General features: G+C 37.7%; 1 protein-coding gene across 1 annotated transcript; it reads right to left on the minus strand.

Annotated features, from left to right (window-relative positions):
• Position 1: 1 nt before the first annotated feature.
• Positions 2-15,242, minus strand: pes (pescadillo). Its single transcript, XM_055198450.2, has 15 exons — positions 15,075-15,242; positions 14,602-14,681; positions 12,632-12,785; positions 12,422-12,531; positions 11,784-11,955; positions 11,506-11,595; positions 7,883-7,999; positions 7,683-7,760; positions 7,482-7,571; positions 5,123-5,253; positions 3,871-3,996; positions 3,234-3,418; positions 3,015-3,154; positions 845-1,012; positions 2-503 (listed from the first exon to the last, which is right to left on the minus strand). The coding sequence occupies exons 1-15, from the start codon at positions 15,096-15,098 to the stop codon at positions 423-425; spliced, it is 1,746 nt and encodes a 581-aa protein (XP_055054425.2). The 5' UTR covers positions 15,099-15,242; the 3' UTR covers positions 2-422.
• Between the last annotated feature and the right edge of the window lie 241 nt (positions 15,243-15,483).

Here is a 15,483-nt window from a genome sequence, read left to right on the forward strand (position 1 = left end):
CTATGGTTCTTTTCATTAGATGTTTATTAGAAACGTGTCAAATAACGTTACAAGCGACACAAATAAGGACAAGAAATGCAGGATGAAAACTTTTTTATGCCACAGAAAATCTGTAAAAACGAATCGCGTTCAGGGAATCACATACAATCTTAACCCTAACAAGAAAATCATGTCACACAGCCTCTTTTTATTACAAACTCATTTTTACTTTCTCATGTGGAGCACAAAACGTTATGGACAGACCGCCTCAGTTAGCATTCACGTTTATTGCATCATCTTCCCAATAAAAGAAAAAAGGGAAGTTGAGCCGCCACAGTTGCTAAAATTCTGCCTTACATCTTCATTCATGTCCATCACCTTAAACAATTATTGTGTTATGCAAAACAAAACATTTGCATTCAACACGCACTCCCATCAGTCCATCAGCACTTCTTCTTTTTCTTCTTTTTGTCTGCTTTGCTGGCCTCATCGTGGGCTTTTCTCTTAGCCGCTAGCTTGTTAGCCTGTAAGAAAGTGTGCGTTAGATTAACAAACAGTAAAGTCAATTAAGGCCACTGGAGCTTAAATAAAAAGCCGATAATGGATCAAGAACCTTAAACAGATCCTGATTCCCACTCCTATAGTACTGAATAAAGACAATGTTTACACGTTTAATCATTAACCAAAGTACACATTACCAACACCATTCTCCACTGAGACTAAACCAATACAAACCCAACTAAGAAACAATGGAGCGCATTATTCTGGTTAAACATTACTATGAAATGTAACATATATATATATATATTCAAAATTTGCAAAAAAAAAAAAAAAAAGACGAACAACAAAAGAAACACAGGCTTACCTCTCTGATGTTCCTCTTCTTGCCAAACATGATCTTGTCGTAAAGGTATTTCTCTTTTTTCTTCATCATCATGATGGCGAGCCTCTTCTCCTCAGCTTTCTCCTCTTCTTCCAGTCTCGTACGGTTCTCCGGTTTCACTTTACCAGGGGTCACCTTGACAGGCAAGCTCTGAAGAGGAACCAGCACATGACATCACTACACACAAACTCTACCCTTATTTTGTTATGCAAGATCACACATTTACAATCAACACAAACCCCTATAACGCTCTGCAAAATATTAATTAACGACACTATCCACTAAATGCCTCTAATCCCTTTGTGTGGTTAATACCTTGCTGCACTTTGTGATAAAAATGTTGCCTTTTGTATTTATTGTCCGTTTTGGTGTTTTGTCTGCAATTTGTGTCATGTGTCAACAAACAGAATTGCAAAAAATGTTTTTGGGCAGTTTTTCGGACATTTCCCAAACTGCTAACTTTTTTTCCGGGTTGCAAATGGGCGGAAAGTTTCCGGTAAATTTCCAGAAACTCTCCATGGGAGCTTCATCTGGCAAATTTTGAAAACAGTTCACAGGAATTTATAAGAATTATTTGGAAATTTAGGAAAATGTATATAAACTATATCATATACAAACACAAATAAAAATTTTTTTGGTCATAAGCAGACATGCATGCAAAGTAAAAATGACGTAAAAAAAAGAATAGAATAAAAATGTACCCCAAACTTTTAATCGATAGTGTGTATTGTTATGCAGGGTTCACACCAGACGCAGTAGAGGCGGCAAGGGCGAGTGATTTACATGTTAAGTCAATGCAAGGATGTGAATATGCATCCTGTGGCACGGAAGGGGTGGCGCGCATGGTGCGGAACGCGCGGCACGGATGGCAGGCTCCGCGCAAATTGAGCGTTGCCGCAAGAAACACGCAAGTTAAAAATCTGAACTTTGGCAGATTTCGGTGCCGCGTTAACCAATCAAGACCTTGCTGTAGTTGGACATGATTACAGAAAGCAAGCGGAGTCGCAGAAGAGTTGCAGAAGCCCCTCCCTTGACGCGAATTTCCGTGTGAATGTCTTGAATTGTAAATTCAAAATAGCGCGGTTTTGCCACGCTAAATCCCTAATTACTAATTTCCCTAGTATTTTTGTCTTGTTTTCAGTAAAAATATCTACAAATTCTTAAATCAAGATCTATTTTCTTGATGAGGAAAATAAGTATAGTTTTTAGACAAAAATATCAAATTTAAACACTGCAAAAAATGATTTTCAAGAAAACACTTCCTCAGTATTTCTGTCTTGTTTTCAGGAAAAATATCAAAATATTCTTAAAATATGATGCTTTTTCTTGATGAGCAAAACGACCCAAGAAAATATGTCTAGTTTTTAGACCAAAAATATCAAATTTAAGTAATTTTGTGCATAAAACAAGCAAAAAAATCTGCCAATGGGGTAAGCAAATTTTTCTTGTATTTAGTGTTTATTAAAAGAAATGTTCAAGATTTTTTGCTTACCCCATTGGCAGATTTTGTTGCTTGTTTTATGCACAAAATCACTTAAATTTGATATTTTTGGTCTAAAAACTAGACTTATTTTCTTGGGTCATTTTGCTCATCAAGAAAAAGCCTCCTTTTTTTGATATTTTTACTGAAAACAAGACAGAAATACTAAGAATTTTTTTCTTGAAAATCATTTTCGCACAAATTCACTTAAATTTGATATTTTGTATAAAAAATATACTTATTTCCAGAAAACACATCTTGATTTAAGAATTTTTATATATTCTTACTAAAAACAAGACAAAAATATTGAGAAATATAGTCTTTCATTTTTGCAGTGCACAGCTGGCATTGGTCGCCATCTTTTAACATAATGGAAGTGAATGCGATTGGGTCTATAAAGCACCACACCAGCATTGTTTTTGTAATTTATGGTTTTCTACATGAAGCCATCATTGATATCTTTAATATTGACTGAGAAAGATCATGTTAAGATTGAAATCAATGATTTATATCAAACTTTAATGCTCCAAATCTTATAATATGAGATTTCACAGACAGGGTCACATATTTCAAGTCATATTAGAGTTAGTTCACAACATGAGCAGTAGATCAGGGGGGAATAAATAAAAGGGACCCTTTAAAACCCATTGACCTCTGTTCAAACTGTCCTACCTTTCCTTTAGATCTCATCTCTTCCATTTTCGCTAGATTTGCTTCATCTTCAGACTCGTCTTCCTCACTCTGATCATCCTCCTCCTCCTCCTCGTCTTCTTCCTCCTCGTCATCTTCTTCTTCCTCCTCGTCATCATCTTCTGTAAAAAGTTAGTTTGTCAAGTCAACCAACAATTCAATCGTATACACATCAATACAAACTATGGTCAAATCTCTCACGTGATTTTTCTCCTCTCTGGAGAGCCAGAAGTTTGATCTTCTCAGGTGGCACATAATCTCCTTCTTTCTCCTCCACGAACGGTGACAGGTGGGGTGGCATGGTCACACCCAGGAAATAATCCTCTACAGGTAACAGGATCTTTGCATTTACTGAATCATACACCCATTGGGGCTGGATGTAGTACCTGCAGGGGTAATGAGAACATTCATACGAATAAATAAAAGGCTTCTGTAACAGCATAGTGCATAAAATGAAATTACTCTGTTGAATATGGTACAGTATGACCATATGATGTAGGATGATTTTATGTAGAAAACAGTAAATCTAAAAAATGTTTAGTGAAAAAATAACCTTGATCTCTTTAATATTGACTGAGTAAGATCATGTCAAAGATCAAAACCAATGTGAAATCAAACGAGACTTTAACCTAGATTTCACAGACAGGTGTCAGCTACTCATATAACTAACAGACCCCCGGTTACAGCCAGTATGCTTAAATAAATAGAAAAGCTTTTAAAGTGCACAGAGTGGATCTCTTCGGGTCAATAGCAAATGCAAACACAGAGTTCAGGTACCGTTTTATAATAAAGTAAACACACTATACAAACAATGACAAAAAGTGAGTTTGATTCTGACCTGTTGATGTATTGCTTGTCTATGCTGGGTCTGTCCACAATGTGATGCGTGATTGTTTCGTCTGTGACATCATACGTACTGCCGATGCACAGTGACTTATCCCAGGAAACCTGCCCACCGAAACACCTGCAAACATGGAAGACATGTACACAGTTGTAATGAAACTATACGCACAAAAAAATACCATTTGCAACACTAAAAGTTACCTGTAGAGAGTATAAACCTAAAGCCAAACATTGTAAACATAAATATATCCTTTCATAACCGGGATACAAAATAAGGCTTAAAACTTTGTACTTTAGAAAATAAATTAAATATTAAACTCCATTCTGATTAATTTTACGATAAACAATTTTTTTTTTGATACAGTACGGTATCACTCTCAAGGTCCCACACCTTAGTTAACTTCAAATTCAAAGACCTTTCAAAGACTTTCCAGGTCCAATACCCTCAAATTCAAGGACTAAATGTGGGGACACATTTCAAGTAAGAGCAAGGTTACATCGTGTTACCTTTTAAGATACATTGTTACAGTTCCCTTTCAAGGGAACTCGCGCTGGGTCACTGCGGCGACATTTTGGGGACGCCTCCAGGGGTAAGTGCGTCTGAATGTGTATATAAAATTCAACCAATGGTGAGGTTTAACGACAAAGACAGGGTGATGCGAGAGCCAGGTAGTATATCGCTATCTGAAATATTGCCAAAGACGACGTTACAGGGACGCAAGAACTATGGCAAGGGAGATGCAGCGTCTCGTTCCCTTCTCAGGGAACAACAGTTACATACGTAACCGGAGACGTTTTCATGTGTCAAACAAAACTATGCAAAAAGCATTTTGGTATAAATCAACATTCGCATACAGAAGATAAAAGCATTTCAAGCGAATAGTTAAGCACGTGTGCTTAAAGTCTAGAAATTGTATGATATTATCCTACACTACACAGGGAATAATATGGATATGGATTTAAGCACTTTCAATGACCAGTATCTATGTATGTATATTTTCAAAAACTTCCTAGGGCCTTGAATTTTTTATCCCAGATTCACAAACTTTCAAGGATCCGTGGGAACCCTGTGGGAATCAAACCCATGACCTTTGTGGTGGTGACACAATGCTACATCCATTTAGCTCCAGGAACACAAGTGAACAGATGACTTCTTATATGAAATAATTCCCCTCTAAAGATCACAGATGTGTTGACTCAACTGCTTTATATTAAAGTACGGGACACCCATATTATGTTTCATTTACCGGATCACAAAAGCCAGTGACTCTCTGGGGACCTCTCTGTTGAGAAAAATCTTCAGCCCTTCAAAGAGTTTCTTCTGTGTGTCCCTCTCCAGCTCCGCCTTTTCCCTGGCCTCCATCTTCTCCAGATCCTCCTGGAAGCACGAGTGCATATAAATTTAAAGATCACATTGATTCATAAGGACAAATGTCACCTGCATTCTGACGACCGTTTCATCATATGATGTTGTTTTAACACCTCCACTTGGTAACCATAGCAACAGCCTCCCTCAGTGAACGTGAGAGGCGAGGCCACGAGTTTGGTCCAAAACAAAAAATAATAAAAGAATGAGCTGCTCTTGGAGTTTAACGCTTCATTGACTTGCGGTTTTGCATGACTAAAATAGCTCGGTGACACTCGTGACTCTTTACGCCTGAACTGTGGAAAGTCTTTGTAAAGTCGCATATCTGCATTTATTACAGAGGCTCACATGACTTTAGTGACAGAAAAAAAAATCACATAGCACATCGCTGGGAGTTAAAATGGGAGGCTTCAGATTATTTAATTCCACTTTAATTATAAAAATTTTAATAATTGCATGATATATTCTTTATTATGTAGCATAAATACACAAATTATGCACAAAAGGTTATTTTATTAATCAATAAACTGGCAAGCTTTAAAATGCATAACATTTTTGTTTCATATCTCACACAGATGTCTAAAGTTTCACTTTTTTACCCAAAGCCCTACAACAGTATTACTATGTGAATTTGGGAATTGTCTTGTCACAAAAAAAACCAAAACAAGGTTGTACACTTTTCTGATACAATAACATCGCGGTGCACGTTATGACAAAAATCATAAGTGTCAATAGTCCCTTTCACACATACAGTCTTTACTGGTAATTTACTGGTAAATTGCAGGTAACATGTCATGTGTGAACAGAACCTTTCCGGTAAATCAGTGCTCCCAATTTACCAGTAAGACAGGTTGTAAGATTACCAGTAATTTACCGGTAAGCGCTGTGTGTGAACGAAAAATGTAGCATTACCGGCATTTAGAACGGACGACGCCAGACCGCGCTGACAGATCGGGCCAATCAGAAAGTTTTTTATACAGGTGACACGGTTTCCCCCAGACTGTTTACGGACGTTTCCACACACGTTGCTTAAAAGTCGAGCACACCTGAAGTTAATATCCACATTTCTTCACCAAAGTTGTTTAAAACAGCTTACCCTCTAATTGCCAAATTGCCGGCGTCCTTAGCACACCATCTGTGAAGCCTAATGTGCAAACGCGCAGGTTCTGTTTGACGCCGCCTAACGCAATGTTGTTTGGTCACGAGCAACTTCGCGACCGTTTGCCACAGATGTGAAAACAACAAAATACGGACTGTGGATATTAAGTCATAACCCGTTGTTTACAAACACGACACGGACGGAGCTCGCCGGCCGCGCGCCACAGGTAACTTCCGCTTTCTCTCCGAGTTTACCGGTATTTTGATACTGATGTGTGAATGATGTCTTACTGGTAAAAAGACGGAACGTCACTGCATGTGTGAACAGCACATTTTTGTATTTACTGGTAAATTCATTCTGGTAAATTCATGGTAATTTACCAGAAAAAAATTATTGGCACTTTATAAACTTTAAATTAAAGTTTTGAATATTTTATAATTTTCTGTGAAGCAGCTGCATGGTAAATTTTACACATCCAAAATTAAACAATATAGATGAAAAAACAGTGTTTGTAAAAAAATTCAAAACGAATGGCTAATGGACAAGTCAACTTTTGGGCGATTATGTTATTTTTCATCCGTAATTGTAATCCCGATTAGTTTTCCATCGCTTGTGCAGCCCTACATTCACAAACAATGCGATATAACTTTCTATCTAATGCGATTTTTCGCTATGCGATACGATAATGCTTTACGTTTGTAAATCCCATTTGAACTATAATAACTATATTTTTTTTAAACTGCAACTTATAACAAACATAAATCTTTCACATTCTTATTTTAGATGATCCTCTTCTGTACCGTATGCACAAGCACTAACATTCACAGTCCCTCTGCTATCTGCATTGACCAAAAACGTTGACTATAGGTAACTTCAGTTGAGTTATTGCAAGCGCCTCGGTGTGAATATTTATATATGAATATTGTAATATGAATCCCCCCAACTTTGGGTATGTTTTGGGGCCCATTTCATGTATTGGGCACATGTTTTTATCAAAGGCAATATATTTTAGATATACCTTAGTAGTATGAGCAAGCTTGGAAGTCAAATCCATGACCTTAGGATTACAAGTGCTATGCTTCAGGCCACACCCACTAAACCACATATTATTTTTGTAAATCACGAATGTTTCTCTTCTCACCCCTTCAACAGGAAAATGATCAAGCGCTGCTTCTTCTTCTTCTACTGTTGGAACCGTACGGGCCAGACTGGCACTCAACGCTGACAGTTTCTAAAGAACAGGTGCAAGCAGATGATCAGACACATTGACACCTACATTAACAATGCATTGATGTTAATAAAGAAGAAAGAAGATGAGAGGGGTAAATGAACAAGATGGTACCTCTGAATAGCTTTCTGAATCCAGGGCGTAATCTTCATCACACTCTGATTTGAGACCGACTTCTCCTTGGCCATCAAGCTAAAATGCCCAATCAAAGAAAAAGAGATTCGATTCTTCAGAACAAATTAAAAAGATTGACCTACACCTACGACTATGGTGTGGTACAAGAGCACATTAACAAGTTTTTAAGTGTGTGATACCTTGGGTGGGTAGAGGAGGTTGAGAGTCTGGTAAAGGCGGAAGTTGACAAAGCCGAGCAGTGTTGTGTAGAGTTCTGTAAATGTGGCCATAACTCTGTAGTCCACATCTGTAGGGTGCTGGCAAACAATATAAAAAGTTACACAAAAAATATACTTATTTACCAAAACATAATTCATTCTTTTATATGTGTAGTCAAGTGTTCTCGTGTGTACTGAACTTGCAAGTAATCTAGTAGAACAAGCCAGTGATCTAGTGTTTGCTGTGCTAGCCAGTGATCTAGTGCTGGTTGTACTAGCCAGTGATTTACTGTTTGCTAAACAAGTCAGAGTATACTAGCAACTTGATTACATATTTCCTGGTTTAGCCAGTGATCTTGTGTGTGCTGAACTAGTCAGAGATATAGTGTGCTAGCCAGTGATCTAGTGCTGGTTGTACTAGCCAGTGATTTACTGTTTGCTAAACAAGTCAGAGTATACTAGCAACTTGATTACATATTTCCTGGTTTAGCCAGTGATCTTGTGTGTGCTGAACTAGTCAGAGATATAGTGTGCTAGCCAGTGATCTAGTGCTGGTTGTACTAGCCAGTGATTTACTGTTTGCTAAACAAGTCAGAGATTACTAGCAACTTGATTACATATTTCCTGGTGTAGCCAGTGATCTTGTGTGTGCCAAACTAGTCAGAGATATAGTAGAACAAACTAGTGATCTACTGTTCGCAGAACTAGCCAGTAATCTATTATAACCAGCCAGTGATCTAGTAGAACTAGCTCGTGATTAAGAAAAGTGATCTAGTGTTCCCTAAACTAGTCAGAGATCTAGTAGAACAAACTAGTGATTGGGTGTTGGCTGAACTAGCCAGTGATCTAGTAGAACTAACCAGTAATCTAGAAAAACAAGCATGTGATCTAATATTTTTGCGAAACTAGTGTTCACGGAACTAGACAGTGATCTAGTAGAACTAGCTAATGATCTTGTGTGTGCTGAACTAGAACGTAATCTAGTAGAACAACAAGTGATCTAGTAGAACCAGCCAGTGATCTACTGTTTGCTAAACTATTTGGAGATCTAGAAGAACAAACTTGTGATCTAGTGTTTGCGGAACTAGCCAGAGATCTAGTATAACAAACTAGTAATCTAGTGTTCACCGAACTAGCCAGTGATCTATTATAACCAGCCAGTGATCTAGTAGAACTAGCTAGTGATCTTGTGTGTGATAAACTAGAAAGTAATCTAGTAGACCAAGCAAGTGATTAAGAGAACCAGCCAGTGATCTAGTGTTACCTAAACTAGTCAGAGATCTAGTAGAACAAATAGCGATTGAGTGTTCGCTGAACTAGCCAGTGATCTATCATAACCAGCCAGTGATCTAGCAGAACCAGCAAGTGATCTAGTAGAACCAGCCAGTGATCTAGTAGAACCAGCCAGTGATCTAGAACAGTGTTTCCCAACCCTGGTCCTCGGGCACCCCCTCCCAGAAAGTTTTAGATGTCTCCTTATTTAAAACACCTGATTCGACTCATCAGCCTCCTTCTAAAATGGTAAAGACGTGTCCCTAACAAGCTGATGAGTTGAATCAGGTGTGTTTAATAAGGAGACATCTAAAACTTTCTGGGAGGGGGTGCCCGAGGACCAGGGTTGGGAAACACTGATCTAGAACAACCAGCCAGTGATCTAGAACAACCAGCCAGTGATCTAGAACAACCAGCCAGTGATCTAGAACAACCAGCCAGTGATCTAGAACAACCAGCCAGTCATCTAGTAGAACCAGCCAGTGATCTAGTAGAACCAGACAGTGATCTAGTAGAACTAGCAAGTGATCTAGTAGAACCAACTTGTGATCTAGTGTTCATGGAACTAGCTAGTGATGTAGTTGAACTAGCTAGTGATCTTGTGTGCGCTGAACTAGAACGTAATTTAGTAGTACAAGCAAGTGATCTACTAGAACCAGCCAGTGATCTAGTGTTTGTTAAACTATTTAGAGATCTAGTAGAACCAACTAGTGATCTAGTGTTCGCGGAACTAGCTAGTGATGTAGTAGAACTAGCCAGTGATCTAGCAGAACTAGCCAGTGATCTAGCAGAACTAGCCAGTGATCTAGCAGAACTAGCCAGTGATCTAGCAGAACTAGCCAGTGATCTAGCAGAACTAGCCAGTGATCTAGCAGAACTAGCCAGTGATCTAGCAGAACTAGCCAGTGATCTAGCAGAACTAGCCAGTGATCTAGCAGAACTAGCCAGTGATCTAGCAGAACTAGCCAGTGATCTAGCAGAACTAGCCAGTGATCTAGCAGAACTAGCCAGTGATCTAGCAGAACTAGCCAGTGATCTAGCAGAACTAGCCAGTGATCTAGCAGAACTAGCCAGTGATCTAGCAGAACTAGCCAGTGATCTAGCAGAACTAGCCAGTGATCTAGCAGAACTAGCCAGTGATCTAGCAGAACTAGCCAGTGATCTAGCAGAACTAGCCAGTGATCTAGTAGAACTAGCCAGTGATCTAGTAGAACTAGCCAGTGATCTAGTAGAACTAGCCAGTGATCTAGCAGAACTAGCCAGTGATCTAGTAGAACTAGCCAGTGATCTAGTAGAACTAGCCAGTGATCTAGTAAAACTAGCCAGTGATCTAGTAGAACTAGCGAGTGATCTAGTAGAACTAGCTAGTGATCTAGTAGAACTAGCCAGTGATCTAGTAGAACTAGCTAGTGATCTAGTAGAACTAGCCAGTGATCTAGTAGAACTAGCGAGTGATCTAGTAGAACTAGCTAGTGATCTAGCAGAACTAGCCAGTGATCTAGTAGAACTAGCCAGTGATCTAGTAGAACTAGCCAGTGATCTAGCAGAACTAGCCAGTGATCTAGCAGAACTAGCCAGTGATCTAGTAGAACTAGCCAGTGATCTAGTAGAACTAGCCAGTGATCTAGTAAAACTAGCCAGTGATCTAGCAGAACTAGCCAGTGATCTAGTAAAACTAGCCAGTGATCTAGTAGAACTAGCCAGTGATCTAGTAAAACTAGCCAGTGATCTAGCAGAACTAGCCAGTGATCTAGTAAAACTAGCCAGTGATCTAGTAGAACTAGCCAGTGATCTAGTAGAACTAGCCAGTGATCTAGTAGAACTAGCCAGTGATCTAGCAGAACTAGCCAGTGATCTAGTAGAACTAGCCAGTGATCTAGTAGAACTAGCCAGTGATCTAGTAAAACTAGCCAGTGATCTAGTAGAACTAGCGAGTGATCTAGTAGAACTAGCTAGTGATCTAGTAGAACTAGCCAGTGATCTAGTAGAACTAGCTAGTGATCTAGTAGAACTAGCCAGTGATCTAGTAGAACTAGCGAGTGATCTAGTAGAACTAGCTAGTGATCTAGCAGAACTAGCCAGTGATCTAGTAGAACTAGCCAGTGATCTAGTAGAACTAGCCAGTGATCTAGTAGAAATAGCCAGTGATCTAGTAGAACTAGCCAGTGATCTAGTAGAACTAGCCAGTAATTTTGTTTGTGCTGAACTAGCCAGTAATCTAGCAAAACAAGCAAGTGATCTAATAGAACCAGCCAGTGATCAAGTAGTAGTCAGTGATCAAGTGTTCACAGAACTAGATGATCAAGGGCTCAAATAACACAATTTAGACTCACATCATGGGCAAACTGATATGGCACAATCCATGTGATCGTTTGTCCCAGGACCTCTGCCTGGTAATAAATCCCCTTAATTGATAGAAAAACCTATGAGGGGAAACAACATTAGTAACGCAGACAATACAGTACATCATCATCTGGAAAAACACAAAAATATATATTCGTATTTATAAGTAATTGCTCTTTTCACCAATAGGGTTTTTGATCTTCAAAATGCTGAAGACCTCTGTTCTACTTTCTAAGCATTAGATTAGATTAGTGCATGTTCACAATACCTTTCTCAATGAGCGTGAGGTGATGATGTAGTTCATCCACTCAACACTGAGTCTTCTGCACAGCTGAATAGTCTGGACGTGACATTTTCCCGTACGAGCGAATGTAGAGAACAGGAAGCACATGGACAGAGAGTCATCGACGTCTCGCAGAGCATCGATGAATGTTGGGTATCTGATAATAACAAACATATTTCAGAGACAAACACTCATACAACAATCTACAAGTGTAATGCAACTATAAAAATAAAGTAATAAAATACAATTATCTTTTTGGTAGTGTGTGACATACTGATTTGTACAATACAAACATATCTAGCACGTCTAACTAGAGCATGTTTGCGTGTTTATTATTACTACTGACAGTAGCTGTCTTTTTCACATTTAAATACAGTTTATCATAAGTCTAAGTCTCTGATAATACAGTCAAGTCAAAACACAAGAGCACCCCCGACAATTACAGTATCATATTTCCTCATGTTTTAGTTGTGAAAAGCCCTACCAGTATCATAAAAGTGTTGACACATACAAATAATTCGCTTATCATACAACACTGTCTAGACAAACAAAACAAAACAAACTTTATATAAAGTATTTACTAAGTAAAGGTAAAGAGCGCCCTCTATTGTTTGCAGACTCACCTCTCTTTGATGATGTGGTCAAGTTTATAACAGGGCTTTCTCTCTTTAAGCCTCTGCACTCCACTCCATTCAGCTTTGCCATATGCTTTACGCAGTTTACGCACAAAAATCTATATAAAACAATATACATGTAGTTCTAACATTATCACATGATCTATAAAAAAAGGACATCACATTTAAATAACGCAAACTAAAGCAGCCAGCTCTCACCTTGTACTCTCTGAATTTGCCAACGATGGGCTCGTGGAGGAGAAAGCGAATGTCTTTAAGCAGGTAGAAGGTTCTCGGTGCTGTCGAGCCCTTGTTGACCTTCTTTTTGTGCTTGGGTTCATGTGGATAGATTCCTTTCAATATGCACAACCGCCTATAAAGTGTAAGGAAAAGGTTTTTTATACTAACCTGAACCAAACAAAAAATAAACACATAGTAGAAGCTATATATAAACATCTTGGTGGTTTTAATGGGGCGTATACAACAGCTATTTACAGGCTAGTATTTTAATATTACTAGAAATATAACAGGTGGGGTCAGGTCCCCCATCTAAGGTTTGTCCCTCATAAAATTATCATACAAAAATATATGCGTAATATAAAAGATGTATACTTTAAATAAGTAAAAAATACAAATACAAACTGGGCAGAAAAAAATGCCTTTTAAGTTTAGTAACGCTGAGTCCCCCTCCCTTGCCTGACAATGGTTTGGTCCACTGCCTGCTTTAGCGATTCAAACAATACCTAGCTTAGTCATTAAGTTTAAAATTAAGTTAAATTTCATTGGTGCCTTGAAAGTAAACAACATTACAATACATAAATGGTATTTCTCTGTGTACACATTTTACAAGTACAAGTACAATTTTGGCGTTTATATTTATGTTAATTGTCCCCCCTACTGTAAGATGAAATTTACCTTACGTCCATGATAATACTATAAATTATATTATGTATACATTTAAGACTACATTTACATACTACATTTACTGTTTATATTTGAAGAATTTGGTTCCAAAACGCGATAAACGCCTTTTTTTTAAACGAGTTACCGCCAAAATCAATATCATATCAGGACAGTATTAAAAAGTAAATTCTTAATTTTAGGCAATATCCGCCGTGTTACTCTGTCATTTTTCTCAATTTTTACCCAAAACGCAATAAACGCCAGTCCTCCTTCACTCCAGAATGCAATAAAACCGCTCAACAAATCACAGCGCACCATTCCACGCATTGTAAACAATAATGGTGGCACGTTGAATACACAAAATACTAGTTTTCCTCATCTTGTACTTCGTGATTAACAAACAAACAAAAACATAATAATACTTTGATGGCATTGATAAACCTGTGGTGGTTTTCTGTGACGGGAAAGAAATGTAAGCCATCAAAATCTTACGCGAGAGGCACTCGGAAGACGAAAAAATGCCGGTTGTTTGTTCTCCCGACAGCATCAAGCTTCTGTCATGCTAACACATTGATCAGGGGATCTTATGAAAAACTTTCCATTATTTTACCCGAAGCCAACAAAAACCGAGCAGGACCAAAACATTTTACAGCTGATCGCTGTCAAAAAAGCTCAGTGACAACGTCACAAGGATGACAGCAGCAATGACAGTGTTCTTAATATGACAAAGTAAGTGTTTTGTTTAATGACATTAATGTTTTTTTAATCAGTGTATAGCACTAGTCAACTTAATGAATATTACATGGCAAAGATGAATGCACATTTATATATTGATTCAGATTTACAGCATTTTAAAAAAAACTTTTAATGGATTTATTGCATATTGTGGAAAAAATTATCAGTTTTTATAATAAATCTTTGAAAATCAATTCATTGATTTGAATTTTTTTTATGTTTTTATAACCTAAAGATGCTATGTGAAAGTTTGTAATAGAAAGGTTTTCATCTTGTCACTTTCTTGATATAAAACACATTTTTACCGAAATTTGTCAAAATGGATTTATTGCGTTTTGGAAACAACTCTTTAAAAACTGCTTTGAAGCAATGAAACATTGTAAAAAAATGCTATACAAATGTAAAATAGGGCAACAGTTCAGAACCAGTATATTACATAAAGACATTTTAATTTATAAATTAAATGCACAAAGCACGTAATACATAAATAAAGCAAAGCAGATATATATTTTTGGGAAAAGTGATGCATTTAAGTTACTCAGTGAACCAACCTGAAATCAGCCAGACTCAGACTCAGCTTCTTGCGAGCTCTGTTTCTAGTGATGTAGTTCGTGACTGCTCCACTCTCATACTACAAGATGAAAAATGACAAATTACGTATACGAAAATATTTTTACACAAAAACAACTATTTAACATTGTCCCTCACTCCCTCCTATGTTTAAGACGAATTACATTTAACAACTCCCCCTAATGACATCAATCAAACCGAGAAAATCTTTAATATTTTAAAGAGACTAGTTTACAGTAAACCGGGTTATGTAGCCATTTAAAGATATAACTACTGTTAACACCGATAACGTTGCACTTGCTTCTAAGCAATCGAGCTGACTAATAATCACGTACACGTATTTAATAACGTACATGTGTACAGTACATAAATGTCTATAATAAATGAACACATGTATGCATGGGCCCTGATCAGAAATAATATATATTATCGTTGTTATAAAACACTCCCGTACCTTCTTTTTCTGGAGACCGCCCATCACAGCGGATCGTGTCTTTTCTTAAATGACAAAGCTATAAATTAAAGAGATTAAACCCAATAACAAGCAATCTTCAAGCACACACAGCACGAACGCACTGCTTCCGAACACACGTGTTGTGTGTGACGTCAGTCAGCAGAGAACGTAGGACCCTTGTTTCGTGGTGCCCAGCGAATGCCTGCATAGAAAATATATGTATGTAACGCAGTGGACACTATTGGAAATCTCAACACACTCACAATTTAGCCTAATAAAATATTCTAGAGCTTGGTATAAGTACTGAAAGATGTATGTTTTTAATCAAAATAACAAAACACTTAAAATACCTTGATAGCTTATTTTACTGCTTGTTTTCTTTAAAAAAAAAAAAACATTACTAATGTAA

Source organism: Misgurnus anguillicaudatus, chromosome 22 (assembly GCF_027580225.2).
Source record: "Misgurnus anguillicaudatus chromosome 22, ASM2758022v2, whole genome shotgun sequence".
Lineage (NCBI taxonomy): Eukaryota > Metazoa > Chordata > Actinopteri > Cypriniformes > Cobitidae > Misgurnus > Misgurnus anguillicaudatus.